At 29.5% G+C, this 15945-nt stretch overlaps 1 protein-coding gene across 2 annotated transcripts in view; it reads right to left on the bottom strand.

The window, feature by feature from the left end:
• Positions 1–564: 564 nt before the first annotated feature.
• LOC145277802 (lipid scramblase CLPTM1L-like) overlaps positions 565–15945 on the bottom strand; it is a 54798-nt gene continuing 39417 nt past the window's right edge. For both annotated transcript variants that reach the window (XM_080129653.1, XM_080129654.1), the window contains exons 10-18: positions 14961–15064; positions 9550–9615; positions 8500–8550; positions 7477–7559; positions 6187–6221; positions 4013–4068; positions 3754–3798; positions 2675–2790; positions 565–893 (exon numbers count right to left, since the gene is read on the bottom strand). In XM_080129653.1, coding sequence (XP_079985779.1) covers positions 797–893; positions 2675–2790; positions 3754–3798; positions 4013–4068; positions 6187–6221; positions 7477–7559; positions 8500–8550; positions 9550–9615; positions 14961–15064 — 653 coding nt within the window. In that variant the 3' untranslated portion in view covers positions 565–796. The remainder of the gene's footprint in view (positions 894–2674; positions 2791–3753; positions 3799–4012; positions 4069–6186; positions 6222–7476; positions 7560–8499; positions 8551–9549; positions 9616–14960; positions 15065–15945) is intronic.

Genomic DNA, 15945 nt, shown 5'->3' with positions numbered 1-15945 from the left:
TTGTTAAAAATGAACATCAAAATGGTACACTCTGTAATCTTGGAAAAGTAAAGAAAGAAACAGGAGAAAGTTTTCTATCCATTTTCTTTCTTTTATCTTTGCATTATTTTAATTTTTAAAATAATTACTGTATTGAACTGTTTATAAAAACATTCTCATCTACTTATAGTGAACGACTGCAAATTGGCTTTCTTTTAAAAGAAAAATATATTTTTAGTTGCCTGGCTACTTTCAATCAATTACAGGGAAAACTTTTAAGGGGAAAATATAATGTATGCCCCCCCCCCTTACACATGTATTTTTATTTTTGTGAAAATATATGCACACATTACATATGGATTTTTATGGCAATTTGAAAAGTAAAAAAAAACAAAAAAAAAAAAAACAATTCTATGACTACATATTTGGAAATTTAAAAAGAATCAGATTTGGAAATGGTATCGAATCAGGAATTTAAAACAGAATCAGGAAAAAATATTAGAATTGTCCCACCACTAGTAGATACTGAACATAAATAAAGAATTTAACATTAAAACAAAAGAAAAAATATTAGAAAGTAAAACATTTTTGGTTTTAAGTTTTAATCAACATTTAATGATATAAAAAAAAAAAAAATTAGTTGATGGAGGCGATGGAAAAAAGAAAAATGTTTATCCACCACCAAATTAGAAATGAAAGTGTCAAAGGGAGACAATCGCCAATACTGGCTCAGCTAAACAACTTTTAGCACTCTCTAAAAATGGAAGAGAGATTAAAGTTATTCAAATTTTTTTTTATTATTATTAATTGTCATAAATTAGTCTTCTTTCTTTTGTTTATCATCCTTTGTGTTGGCATCTTCCTCATAAGATATTCCAAATTCATTTACTCTACTCTTGTCAACCGGGTACAGCCTACAAGAAAAACAAAAAAAGAGTGATTATTCTTTTTCTCCTAAGATCAGAAGACAAATAACATTTATAACCAAGCTATATACATTCCCAGGAGTACTTTTTTACTTTTTTTTTCTTCACTTTTTTCTTTATATTAAATTTTCAAAGTGTTACGAAATAAGTCATTATTTTTTTTTTCAACTATTAATAAGCAATTAAAATTACTTTTTTCCAAATAAACCAAAATGCATTCTGGTGAATTTAATTCTGAAACTATTTTTTTTTTAAATAGGATTTTTAAAAATTGTTTTATTTTACAATATTGCATTTTTGATTTCAATAAATAACCTCTCAATACTAAATAGAAATAATTCAATATGTATTTATCAAAGTTATGTTGACATGATAAATACACAAACATGTGCATGGTCTCAGAATTTTATTAAAAGATTCAGTCGGCAAAAAAGAAAATTGTGTTTTGAAAGTTTTGAGATGAGGATTAATTAGGCACAGGCAAAAATGGGCGGATAATGACAGAGGGACCTAGTTTTGAAAGCCGATTTATCATAATTTTTTTTGTAGGTTTCCGACTACTTTTTGATTGTATTTGAAAGATTAAAGGCTAAACTTAATTTCCAAAATTATTTGTACACGTGAAAAAAAGTTATGAAAAATGTTTTCACGGCGAGCTAACCAATTCAGCTAAATTTTGAAGTTAAATAAATTCATTGTAAAAATCTTTTAAAAAGATAAATATTAGTTTTCTGGGTCTATTTCAAAGATAATTAGGAAAGTCCTAAGATATTGAATTAAATAAAAAAAACACCTTGTTTGTACAAAACATACATTAATTAGCCCCAAAACCAAGTGATTCTGCCGTTCGCAAAATGCAACAAACGAAAGTTTTGTAAACACAAAATATACGGAAGCCCAAAATTTCAGCCAGTCGAAAGACTGAAAATGATGTCATGTAATTAAAGGGGAGGATGCTAGTTTTCTTTTTTTTTTCTCCCAGATGTGCATCCATACATTCCTATTCTGAACGTTTGTATAATTTTTACCATTTTTTAATTTAATTATTTTTCTATGGTCCTGTTTTTAAATTAAATTTGTTTTTAATTATTCAATATTATATAAAAATTATGTTACGCTGAAAGTTTCACATTCAGTTAAGCAAGGTAAATATTAAAATTTTACATATAAAAATTATGCAAAATCTGTATTTAAAAAAAAAAAAAAAAAAAAAAGAAAGTTTTTGCTATTATCATTTTTTTTGTGAAAATATTAAATAAACAATGCTTAATTCAATGATAATATCAGTAGTTTGAGAAATTTATTTTTCTTCGAGTTATATCGAATTCATTAATACAGACTTTAAGGGCTTTTATCGTTATGTTCCTGTAAAAATTCAATAATATTTTAAATTGTTACAAATTATGATGCTTTATTTTCATAAAAATAGCAAAAATAAATTCATTCATTTTTTTTTTTTTTTACTACTGAAAACCATAACTTTAATAAAGGTATTTTTTGTTTAAACAAAATAATACATCTTCACTAAGATTTAAATAAAAATAATGGGTTCAATATATTCTGTGATCATTATTTGATAAATACTGAAAATTTCATTAAAATTAATTAATTTCCTGATTTTGGGTGAATTTTTAAGTAAAGGGAGGAGTCAAAATGTTTATTCATTTTGAGCATCAGCATTCATTTTGCACGTACCTAAGATTAATAATTTGTATTATTAGTAAGCTGCTAAATAATATGAGCATTAAAGTCTTACACAACAAACTTACCATCTTTGGTATAAATATATCAGAAATACAACATCATCCCTGAAACAGGCAAGTCTGTGAGCTGTTGGCATAGTGATGATGAATGCAAAAACATCATCAATGAAAGTGTTGAAAGCCTAGCAAAAAAAAAAAAAAAAAAAGTCACAAGAGAAAGAAACTTTGAACTTTGAAAATGTTATGAATAAAACTTTAAGAGCACTGCTAAGTTATTAATGGGACAATATTTCATTAATATTGCATCAGTCAATCTCAACACATGATTTAAGGTCGAAGTTTTTGTTTTCTTTGTTAAATTGTTGATTTAAGAATCATTGTGATTAATACATAGTGGATGAAATTTTTACTTCACTGTTGTCATATCTTATATTTTTAAATGAGTCCACACATGCAAATCACTAACACCTTTATGGTAAGTTCTTATCTCTATAATCACAATTGAAGACACTGCTGTAATGTTACTTTTAATGTAAACAAAAAGCTAAACTCTTATCTAGCAAGGGTACAGGTACAACTTCAATGGAAGTAAAGGTGGAAGTGATCTTGCTCATATCTATGAACAACTTGTAAAAAAGAACCCTCTCCATCTCCTCTGAAAGGCATAAAAAGTAAAATGGAAAAATTTCAAAGGATGTTGTCTTAAAAAAATACATAAAATTCCTTCCAATGCAACTAACTTCGCAAACTAGTGGAGAATGATCTCTTGTCACTTGCAAAAATATTGGTAACTGAGCTCCAATCCTTGGTCTACCACCTGGAGCAATCAGACAAAACCGCTGGTTTACTACGTGGAGAAACCACACAGAACCACTTCTTTACAACATGGAGAGTTCAGACTCTAGATAGAACTGCTAGTTTGCCATATGGAAGGATCAGGCACTAGACAGAATCACTGACACAAAGGAATATCCAAGAATTTTGTTATTTGTGGTCAGTATCAAACATCACATATTTTCCTAAGTGATACATTTGATAATTTTTTATTTTAATACCATAAAAAGCAGAGACATATGAATGTTAATTACATAAGGATTAGAAATGAATAGTAATGTACGATAAACAAAAGTGAGGCATTCTCTTACCTTGTACATGAAAGCCCTCCATGGAAGATGAGCAACTGATTTTAACTGAAAGTCACAAACAAATCAAGAATTATTTCTTATTTAAATACAGAATCTTTAATTTGAATGAAAAAGTCAAACTATGGAAGAAATTTATATTAGCAGTATATTTATGTTTTTAAGTTGTTTTTGGTTTTGTTTTTAATTGAAGTAAAACTAATGAAATAAACATTGAATTGTCCTAACTAAACTTACCTTGTAATTTTGAAACCAAACTTACCTTGTAATTAACAAATAGCTGAGGCAGCATAAATAAAAAACCGAACAAATATACACCTGCAATCAAAAATAAATTGGAATTTTTAAAATGTTTAATTAAAAACGAAGGGAATGTGCTGATCTTTCAGATCTTATTTCTATCCAGTGGTACACAATATGGAATTAGTTTTAGGAGAATGCAGAAATAAAGCTAATGCCATTTTATGCCTATTTTATTCACAGATTGATTTAATGATGTGAAAAATTATTTAGATGATATGTAAAAACAATTTTTAAATGCCATACCACTAATAAAATGGTGCACAATTAAAAGGTGAATGAAAAAATGGATTAAAATAAATATAATGAAAATATTAAATCAAGTTCAATACTTAATAGCAGTTAAAATAAAAACTATTTTTTTTTTTTTTATAAATCAGAAGGTAATGATAGTATATCATTCACTTACAAGAAAAATGTATTTATTTTTTCAAGACTATTTAAAGGCTACGGATACGGTCCCTATCAGAAACTTCATAGGATCTGTTCCCCATCATCGGGACACGTAACCTGCCAATGTGCGGATATAATCTGGTGGCCTGTCCTACCAGACACTGTTAGGGGTTAATTAAACTCAGAAATGCATCTGATCAGTATCTGATAACCATAACCACGATGCCTGATCAGCAACCAATGGCAAGCTTAAGCCTTCATTTTTCCTCTGGGAACTCTGCTGACAGATGGAACAACACACCATCATATGATGTTGTATCACCATTAATAAGTTTTTACGAAACACTTTGCATGCTAATGGAAGTAAAAGTGGAAGTGATCTTGCTCATATCTATGAACAACTTGTAAAAAAGAACCCTCTCCATCTCCTCTGAAAGGCATTAACAAATGCACAAGGGTGACATGGGCTAAAGAAACTACACTATCTCATTTCACAACTTTGTATGTCAGCACCCTCATCAGACACTTGTGTAAACTAGCTGCTACTTTCAAGCAGAGACACATTAATATGAACACCATCAAGGAAACACGGAGTGGGTCCAAAAGCATGAACATATATACCAGTTACAAACTCCTGTACAACAGTGGTTCAAAAACAAAAGGCAGAATCAGCATTGTGGTGTCTCCAAATTATTGCGATATGATTGATGATGTGGACCAATGCAGCAACTGATTAATTCACTTTTTCTCAACGTATGCACAATACGAACCGACCAACTTTCATGAGAGTCAAAGAAGCTTTCTCGGTATTACTTGACGAGCATATCTTCAATATGCCACAGGACTTCACACTTGTGGCTGCCAGAGATCTAAACTTCCACGTTGGTACTGTTGCAAATAAACATTGTGCACACGGTATGGCATCTGTAGCGTATCCTCTATTTTGCCGATTCAAACAATCTTATGATTGCTAACAACTGCAAGTACGAGTCACATGTGTACATTTACTACAATGAAAACAATCACAGATTTTAATCAGACAACATGATCGATGAGTAATCATTGATGCCAAACTAATACCATATGAAACAATGTCACTACAGAACTCCATGATTTGCATTTTGTGGATTGAGCTGCTACGACAGCTTTGTCTAGCTCCAAACTGGTCCAGCCTGTTGGTCACCAACATTGGAGGCATGTGGTGAAAGGTTTCCATCAAAGACATAACACTAATTGAATTTGGTTTGGCAAAGCAAACACCTCAGTCATTCCCTCCCCTGTTGCCACTCTGTCACAAGCAAGATGGTTGATGGAGGATTGTATTCTTTCCTTCTATTCTCAAAATACTTGAATAAATTTTATTCCTCATACCTACAAAGTTTGGTGAGATCTTTAATGTAGATCAGGTTGCAACCTCAAATTTAACTGCTTCATTCAACAGTTTGTTTGACATAAGTTAAAACATTCTGTAATAAAATACTATTTGATTTCAAGTTTAAATATAACACATTGGATAAAAATACTTTAAATATAACACATTTGATAAAAATACTTTAAATATAACACATTTGATAAAAATACTTTAAATATAACACATTTGATAAAAATACTTTAAATATAACACATTTGATAAAAATACTTTAAATATAACACATTTGATAAAAATACTTTAAATTTGTATTTTTATATTTACAATCAATAATTCTACCATTATTTTCAGTAAAAACTTTGAATGATACTTACCATTAACTAAGCTGTTAACAAACCATGAATACCAACTGAAATAAAAATTGAATTCAATTATTTAAAAGATTCAATTCCAAATTTAATAACATTCTATCAAGAAGCTACAAACACACATACATTAAATGTATGTACATTTTTTATAAGCATGTTTATGGTCACCTCCTGCTGGAAATAACTGATTGAATTATATTTCAGAATTTTTTTTAGATTAGGATTGGTAAGTTGTATTATTTAGACTACTGTTTTCATCTTGAATGTTGTTCTCAATGTTTCAGTTAATGTAATCTCCAAACTTCTCCAGGCACATTTGTCAAACACTAATATTTGTATAGAATTTCAAATGTAATGCTTTATTTAACCACTGGGGTAGCTTGTTGCTCTTGTTCCATCAACCATGACCAGGTTGAAGCGTTAAGTCATTTTTAATTGTATTCTTCATATCGCTCATACTTAGGATTGAACGTTAAACCACAAAAGACATTCACTTAAAACTGATTGTTACTAAGCATGTTTATCTGTTGCACCATAACTAATGGAACCAGAACAAGCTACCCCTACATATTAAAGGATTCTGTTTGAAATTCTGTAGATTCTAGTTTAACTAGATATACCTGAAAAAGTCGAAGGTTATGATGTGAGAATAACATCCAAGATAAGAACGGTTGTTCAAATAACACAAATTGATTGAATTAAAAACTACATCTTTGTTAACACTACACAATCAAATTAGTAAATAAAATCCTTATCCAAAAATATTAAAACTAAATCTTAATATTATAAAAATGAAACTTTCCTTTTTTCCTTATCTCTCACCAACTTATGTCTGGAATTCATTTGCAGCTTATATATGCACACAAACTTCAGTATACTTGAACACTAAAATTATACATTCACTTGTAAAATAGATGTCATAGATAATCAGTAACGCTTTTATTGCAAGTTTCAGAAACTCTGGCATTTCTTAAAAGAAAAAATGCTTCCACTTGAATGCAACAATGTACTATGCCCTAAAAAATATTTTCTATTTTTATTGTAAACAAATTATTTTTGTGGGTTATTAAATGCCAAAACAATGTTAATTTATTGAATTCATATTGCCATAATTAAGAAACATTAGGGGGGGGTTCATACTTTTCCTGATGGTATTTAGTATATAAATGAATATCGTGGATTTACAATGATCATGACACTTATATTTTATGCCATTAATTATACACCCTACTTTTTTTATTGAAATGTCAATTTTGCAAAGAAATGCACAACTAAGAAAAAATTGTATAAAATTACCTTTTGTATTGTATATATATTAAAGAGTAACACGCTCCACCTATACATAATGGATACAGCACATATGACAGATATTTCATTGCCTGAAAAGAGAGAGACAAATGCTAAGTTTTCAAGAGATATTAACAATCAATTGCAAACTGCAGTCATTTTTTGTTGTTTTACTAATAAATTACATGATAAAGAAATCAACTAAAAAAATCTAACAAAGATCTACTCACAAACTGTATATTCTTCTACTTGGTACTGTCACCACTTATGAAGACCAAAAGGCCACTCAAGGATAAGGATTAATGAGTTTGTCAGGTGGACGGTGAAACAACATCTTGAGGATTGGAGATGATTGAAACTGGGCAGAATTTGATTATTTAAGAGAACTGCTCAAGAGGAATTTGTTAATATTGGACTTAAAAATGACTATGTTGCAGTCAGTTGGAAAGTAGTCCTATGGTACAGATGAGTAATTCTTGGAAAGAAACTGCTTATGGAAGTTCAATTTAACCTTCAGTACACAGAAAACAAAAAGGAAAATTATTTTACATTGATTATAGCTAGAAGAGTTTTTGCTGTGATTGTTTTATATCTTTTCTGCTTCAGTATCACCTAAGACAGGCTTTGTTAAAACAAAAAAGCTGATGTGAGAGATCTTTGCAATTTAAAAATTAAGTAATAATAATGTTAAAATATAAAAACATTCAAAAGTTATGGTAGACTGAAATAGAAAATAATTACAGATCTTATCCTCATGAATGGGTGTACTTCTGATGCATAAATTAATCTTCTCATAGGTTATAAGTAATACCCAACTTCTCTATAGCACCACTAATAAGGTTTACATGTTCTCCCAGGCTTATTTTCAAAGGTTAACCAGTTTCTCACTTGTGTTCCTTTCTACAACAGCATGGAATAAAATATAATTTTTGATGTTTCCCTTTGATATTTAAATGGTATTTTTTAAACTTTGTTTCTGAATGTTGTCACAATATTGTATAGGTGATCTATACAATATCAGAGAAAACTTACCTGAGAATCAAATGCTTGTGTTTGTTGTTCTTTATCTGTTGTTGTCCCAAACTAAAAAGTGAAAAAAATGATTAAAAATATTTCAAAATTATATTTTGAATTATATTGTTGGCAAAGACAAAAAAATGGGGCATAAAAGAAAGTAATTGCAAGGTTAAATGTTCAAATGATATATCAACAGAAAATGATTGCACACATCTCATATTTGTAACTGATCACATATCATTTAAATGTTGATTGTTATACAATTTTTAATTAGTTAATTAAAACAAGATGAGCAGTTAATTTCCATAAATTGTCCCCTTCATTCACTTAACATTCATCAGATGTTAATTTTAAGTGAAATTAAAGATAACAGCAATATTATATATTGTAACAATCTTGTTTAAAGTTTAATTTTGCTATCATGCTTAATTGCGCTTCTCATTTGGTTTTGTTTTACGGCATATCAACCCTTTCAAGATTATTTAATGCCAAATCTTGTAATTTTAGAAAAAAAGTTTTACGCTTTAAGTTGTTTATGTCTTTAAATATTTATTCATGATGTTTAGTTTGGTTGTTTTGTTTTACAGCATATCAGCCTTTTTCAAGTTCAATCATTTTGGCAAAAGTTTTTATGCTTCAAGTTTTTTAAAATCGACAAATATTTATTCGTGGTGTTTAGTTTTAGTTTTTTGGCTTTGCAGAACATGATTGAGTTTTGTAAAAGGAAAAGAAAACAATAACATCAATGTTTAGTGAATTTAAGCTAGAAAGCTGATATCTTCAGACAGTCTGATCTGGTAGCGCCAGATGTTCTTCTGATGCTACTTGAAAACCGGTCTTAACTAACATTAATTCACTTTTATTAACCTTAGCAATACTTTCAACATAAGAGGTATATTGACATCACCTAAACACTCATTATATATTGATTCTCTTTATGGAATAAAACGTATCTGCATTTTCAAGCACAAATAATACAAATTATTTCTACTGATATGTTTGAATTACTTTCTGAAATTGGTAAAAATAAAAGTTGATACATAAAGATTGGATGATTAAACTTACTTCAATCAAAGGTTTCCAACCATTCCACGTGATGGTCATCTTAAAAGCTTTTTTTACTTTCCATATCTGAAAACAAAACAATTGTGTAAATAAAATGTACAAAGCAAAGAAATAAAATTGAAAATATGTGTAAAGGGAAATAAGGTCAGGCATCGAAGATTTTATCAAGACTGTGCGACTGAAAAGATGATGCTCTCATTATGAAAACTTTCACAAAAGATACAGCAGAAATGAGGACATTCAAGTCACTTATGGGTTGGTTGGTTTGCTTATGCTTAACGACCTACCAACTATTCAACTGGTCATTTAAGGTCGTGCAGATTTTGTGAGAAGCTATTTTGTATATGTTGCAGAGTTCTTATATTTTTAGTTTATTGAGCGAGTTGGTTGTCTTAAGCGCTGCACCTGTTGGTGGATAGTATACTGTTTGTTGTGGTTTATTCAATTCAGTGCCAATGGTTATGTTCTTGGTTCGGTTTTTCTGGTTCTATGTTATGGTTTTGTTGTGTTATCGTGTGCACAAAGTTTGGGAGGTTTTATATTTTGGTGAATAAGTTTATTTCTTTTAGAAAGTATTTTGGATGGTTCTATTTTTGTTTTTGGAATCCTTCGAGATGAAGCTTCATAATTTGTGTATTCATTCTTTTGTGGATGGTTATCTTCATCTTCTAAGTTGTTGTTTAACCATGTTTCGGCCAACTAATCCTTTGGCCTTCTTCAGGTAATTAACCGCGATGGGATAGGAATGCCGAGTTTTCTAATTGTATCCCCAGTAATAATTACCTTCCAGAGTTGTTATTTCACAACATTTTGGCATACTAATCTTCTGGCTTGCTTGGGTAGGATTGAAACTGCTATCTTCAGACAATATTCACCTTGAGCTATAAAGACTCAATACTTCTATACACTTTTTTCCTGTAAAAAGTGTTGTTTCTATGGTTGTTGCAGTATTTTTGGGTTTTATGAGTTTTGAGGGTAGAATTTTGGTTTGAGAGCTTTGTTTGGTTTTGTTTATATAATCTTTATTTTCAACGATTTGTTTTATATATATTTTTTTAAACTCTTCATGGAAGAGACTTCCTCTTATTTCATTAATTAGTTTCATAATATCTTTCAGTTTGATGTTGGGTGATTTTGCTTCTGTTGTATGGTTATTTTGGTTCAGTAGTATACTGTATGTATTTTTTGGTTATTTCAAATTGTCTCACATTTTCGGCTAGATTATGGGCTTCTTAGAAAGTCATGTTTTTTTATTTTGCTAATTTCTCTTCCATTTGTCAAACTCTTTGCAATTTGTGCTACGCTCTTATTGGCAATTAGCACATTTCGGCTCTTTTTCACAATCTGCGTGCATCTCATTATCCCCACACTTCATGCAGACTGAAAGACGTATACATCTGTCTCAATGGTGTCCATATCTCTGGCAGTTGTGGCATCTTAGCAGATTTGGTATATAGGTTCAGTGTTTACTTTTTCATATTCTATTTTAATGTTATTCAGAATGTGGCGAGTGTTAAATGTTAGGATGTTGGTGTTTATATTTATGATTCCACCAGATCTTTGAATTTGGATTCTTTTGACATAACATTTTGATTTTTAAGGTCAATCCTAATCTTTGCCAGTGTTCCTGATCACTCCTTTATTAGTACTCAACATTTTGTGGGGGTAGATTTTGATTTCTTTGGTTGTCGAAATGTCTCCCTTTGTCGATTTCTGCAGCTTGTTTTTGGCTTGTTAATACTACTAGCAGTGTACTGTTACTGCTTTTTTTTTTTTATAACTATTTTTGATTTGATTTTTTTCTGATAGTATTCTATTTTGAATGGTGATACCTTAACCATTGGCTCTTTTTCGGTTGCTTCTATTACTATAAAAGAGGAAAAGGTTTGGTTTGGTTTTCTGTTTTAGAGTCAGAGCTGATGATGACCTATTTTGGAATGGTTTCATTTATGAGCCTTTTTGTATAACATTTATGTATATAATTATTTCATCCCTACTGCTCCCTATATGGAAAGGGTTGGGGCTGGGGACCCATTCGCCCCAACACAACAGGGATACAAGAGGAATATACTCGCCTTGCTAATGGATTTAAGCACCAGTATTTCTTCCATTTTTTTTCTAAAAGTTTCATTTTTAGAAAAACTTGTGTTTTTACAGCGATGTGGAGTCCATTATTCAGCAATTTGATTAACCCTTCAGCCACTACTTACTATATCAGTTTAATGTGGGGAGCATGATAGTTTCTTATGTTTGTCTGATTTAGTGCAAGACATAACCAACTGAAATGAGTCTGTTCAACCACCCATCTTAGCCAAAACAAGGGTTAAAATGCTGTGTTGACGTTCATGTCCTTATAGTACCTTTGAATATGATCCTTAAGCATTACAGGTTACCACCCACATATGAACAGGAAGCCCTATTGGAGGACTTTTACTCTCTGCAGGAGGGGGGGCAGTAGGTGTATTTTAATGCTCCGTTTTCATTGTATTTATTACTTATTATCTGTACTTTAGTGGTTAAAAAAAAATAAATAAATAAATTAGGTACTTTTGCACTTATGCTACCATGCTGAAATAATATTATTTAGAAACCCACTCTTAACATGGGGAGGGAAGGGTGTTTTGTTAACTATTCTGTACTTTCACCTAACAAATAAATTAAAAAAAAAATACTGTGAAACTTGAATTTTACTTGAAAATACTATTTGAAAAATTAGCACGGTAACATAAGTGCATAAGCACCCAAATAATTAACAAAGGAAAGATAATTTACTCATCTAGCTAGTTGGATAAGTTTTTAGTGTATTTATTTAATATAAAATGTTTGTTTATTTTGACAATTAGTGTTACACAAGCACAAGAAAACTAACCATGTGGTATTTCATGTCTTTGAAATCTTGACAATGACTTAAAAATATACAAAATACTGTTAGAAACCCAACCAATAAATGTCCTTGTGACATTTATTGGTTGGGTTTCTAATAGTATTTTGTATAATTTTTTTTTTTTTAACTCATTGTTAAGACCATTTTTTCGAATCTGTAGAACAAAACAGTTTTTTTTTTTGTTTTTTTTTAACTGATGATATCTAAATAATAATAAAAATAATTAGGCAGTTCAATAAAGAATTTCATTGTGATGCATTTTGTAAATTTTTACCGTGTTTTCACCTTAACATTTTTCTTTAAAATGACTACCTCTTAAGGTTTTTGAGTATGCTGAAAATGAATATCGCATTTAAATTTTCCGCAAATAAGTAGCTTTCCGGATATTAAGCAATGTCATTTCTTATGTTTATTGCTGGTGGACATCTTGGTATGTGTGTTTGTGCATAGTTTCTTGCACATAGTTTCTCATAGTTGCACGCTCCAAGATGACCACCAGCGATAACACAAGAAATGACATTGCTTAATATCTGGAAAACTACTTATTTGCAGAAAATTTAAATGCGATATTCGTTTTCAGCATACCATAAAACTATAAAAGTAATCATTTTAAATGTTAAGGTGGAAACAAGGTAAAAAATTACCATTTTATTTCTTTGTTTACATTCTTGTTTTATTGAAAATTCAACTGAGTAGAAATGACGAAAATGACCATCAACTGATGAATATATAGTTGTTTATTAGGATTCCTGGTATCCTGGTATTGTGGAAGCTACATTCGAGGATTCATGTAGAGTACGATTTATGGTTGCATCTCAGAAAATAGGGGTATATTTTGGGCCAGATAGAGAGGATTTACAAAATTGAAAATTGGACTGGTCCCAAAATGCATAAGTTTTGGTCGACTATGGGAATTTCCATCTTTTACAGAAATCCAAAATCTATATGAAAAATTTTCTTTGATTTATTTCCGAGAATAATTCATATCTACTCAATTTTTTCTTTTCTTTGAAGGGAGTAGTAAATACTGGCCATGAATGCTCCTTAGGCATTCAATGGCTACACCCAAGGTTAAGCTCTCCTCTCAATAAGGATATATTTAAATACCACTATAATACTTAGTTTTGTTCATAAATAGACACCCACATGATATCATGTGCCAGTTTAAAAAAAATTGAAATTTGTACATCTGAATTTATAATTCATGGCTTATGGTAAAGAGATACATCAGACTTGACTGTATAATCAGAAAGAGCACACAAGTTTACATAAGAATGCCAAGTTTCATGAGAATAGCTTGAAAAATAAATAAATGGTGACAAAATTACCGAATTTAGTCCATTTTTTCTAAAGAAAAATGTCTACAGAAAAGCCTAAATTTTGGAACTTAAAATTCTCATAACTTTTGAACTACTGATGATACTTGCATAATTCAAACGGTTTTAAGCATCTTTTACATAGCTCTTTTCATGCAAGTTGATAAAATAACAATTATCTAAAAAGAAAAAAATCAACTTGTAATGCTAGATAAATGCAGATATTGTGTTTATCTTGTTAAATTATTTTTTAAATTTATTCTCTACAATTATGCGATTTATATTTCATTTTAATTTATAAAATAATAGATTTAAATTAAAAATATAAAATAAAAACGTTTGGCCTACCAAGAAAGCAGTACTCTGAATTGATACAAAAATTTAAATTACTAGACTGACTATATTTAAATATTTTTAAAAATATTGATTTCAACAATAAAAATTATTTAAAAATAACTTTTTTAAATATTAAATTCTAATTTAATCTCATGATATAAGTGATGAGTGGAAAATCATATAGCATCATAGAGAATGATTTGGGATTTTCCCACTATATTGTAAACCATTCATGTTAGTTTGTGAATCATATAAATCAAGTCCATATGCAGACATTAGAAATCTATTGGAATCATCATAAATGGTTTATTAAATCAATGCTCAGTTGTAGAAAATCTTACTTAAATTTCTACCTAAAAGGAATTTCTGTGATATTCAGAAAATATTTTAAGTAAAAGTTATAAAAAGATTTGTAAATAAATTTGTTAAATCTTATTTTGTTTATACTTGTTGCTAACAGAAAAAAATGAAAAAGTTTGTAAACTATGCAATGTTTCGTTTGTTTATTAAAAGTTTTATAAATAAAACTAAAGATTTGATGCATAAAAATTGCCCAAGTCTAGAAGGATTTCTTTCAATTACTGAAGACAAGAAAGATGAGCATCCAAAATTCTCATTTAAAAAATCACAATCTCTATTTATTTATTTAAAATTTTTTGTTAAATAAAAATCTCCCAAGAAAAATATATATTCTCTCCAGTTTTGTTTAAATAAATCTTTCATTATATTAAAAATCAATGAATAAAATAAACAACCTGGTTAAATCTCTCGGCTTCTGAGATTCTTGTTCCATCCAAAACTTGTTCTGTTTTTGTGTAACCTTAACACTAATTTTTATGAAAGAAAGATGGAGAAGAAAAAAAAAGTTCCCTTACCTCAATAAGAGCACCAATGCCTGATGGTACAAGGACTAATAAACTTGTCTCTTGATCAAGTAAATAAAGGAAAATAATAATTGTAGAGACACAACGCCAGACAACTGCAATAAAAACAAATTGAAAACAATTCTAATTAAAAAAACGTTTGTTTAAATTTAAAAGATTATTATTATATACAATTAAAAATAGCATCAGTTTGGAAGCGATTGTAAAATAACTTCTTTTAATACACTAGGAAAAAATATGAACCCATGTCTTCTCTCCAACTCTCTAGCTTTGAATGAAATAATAGAGTAGACTAGAGTCTTAATAGGGGAACTAGTCTAAGAGACAGATAATATCAATCCTTTCTGTGCTCATACTAGTATTATTTCCAGTCATTTGGAATTTTTTTTTTTTACTCACTACTGGACTTAAACAATAAGAATCAAGAGAAGTGGAGTTAGTAATTGTGCAACACTTACTTTACTATAATTTCTTATAGACTACCTTCCAGAAGATATCAGTTAGCTTTCAAGGCCAGTTAGTTGTACATTTTGTTTTTAAAGTATGTGCTCAGTATCATTTTCAATTATCAAGCTTATTGTGTCTACATTTATTTTATGATTTTATTCAATGCGGTTATTTTGTCACACAGATATTTATCTCTTGTGATTGTCTAACGGTATGTCATGAATAGAATAGTCAAAAGATTAATTTGGTTTTGTTTAACTGCTTTATTGCAAAGCAACTCTTCTTAGTTATTTAATTCTAAAGCAATATCTACCGTATACCGTTACTCTGAATACTAATTAATATATTATCCATAATTAGGGGGAAATTGTAGATTTCATGTTTCTTAATGGGCATGAGGATTCCACTTTATTCTGGTGTTGGAATTGTAAAACTTTTTACAACTTTCAGGCCTTCTTTAATAATTGTAATTTTGCCCTTTTCCCTTGTGAAGGTCTCGATTGCTTGCACAATCTTTAGAGTTCTCATT

The sequence above is a fragment of the Euprymna scolopes genome, chromosome 6, assembly GCF_053919585.1.
Source record: "Euprymna scolopes isolate OS-2025 chromosome 6, ASM5391958v1, whole genome shotgun sequence".
Lineage (NCBI taxonomy): Eukaryota > Metazoa > Mollusca > Cephalopoda > Sepiida > Sepiolidae > Euprymna > Euprymna scolopes.
The sequence above is the reverse complement of the archived record's forward strand: the minus strand, read 5'-3'. Positions and strand labels throughout refer to the sequence as shown.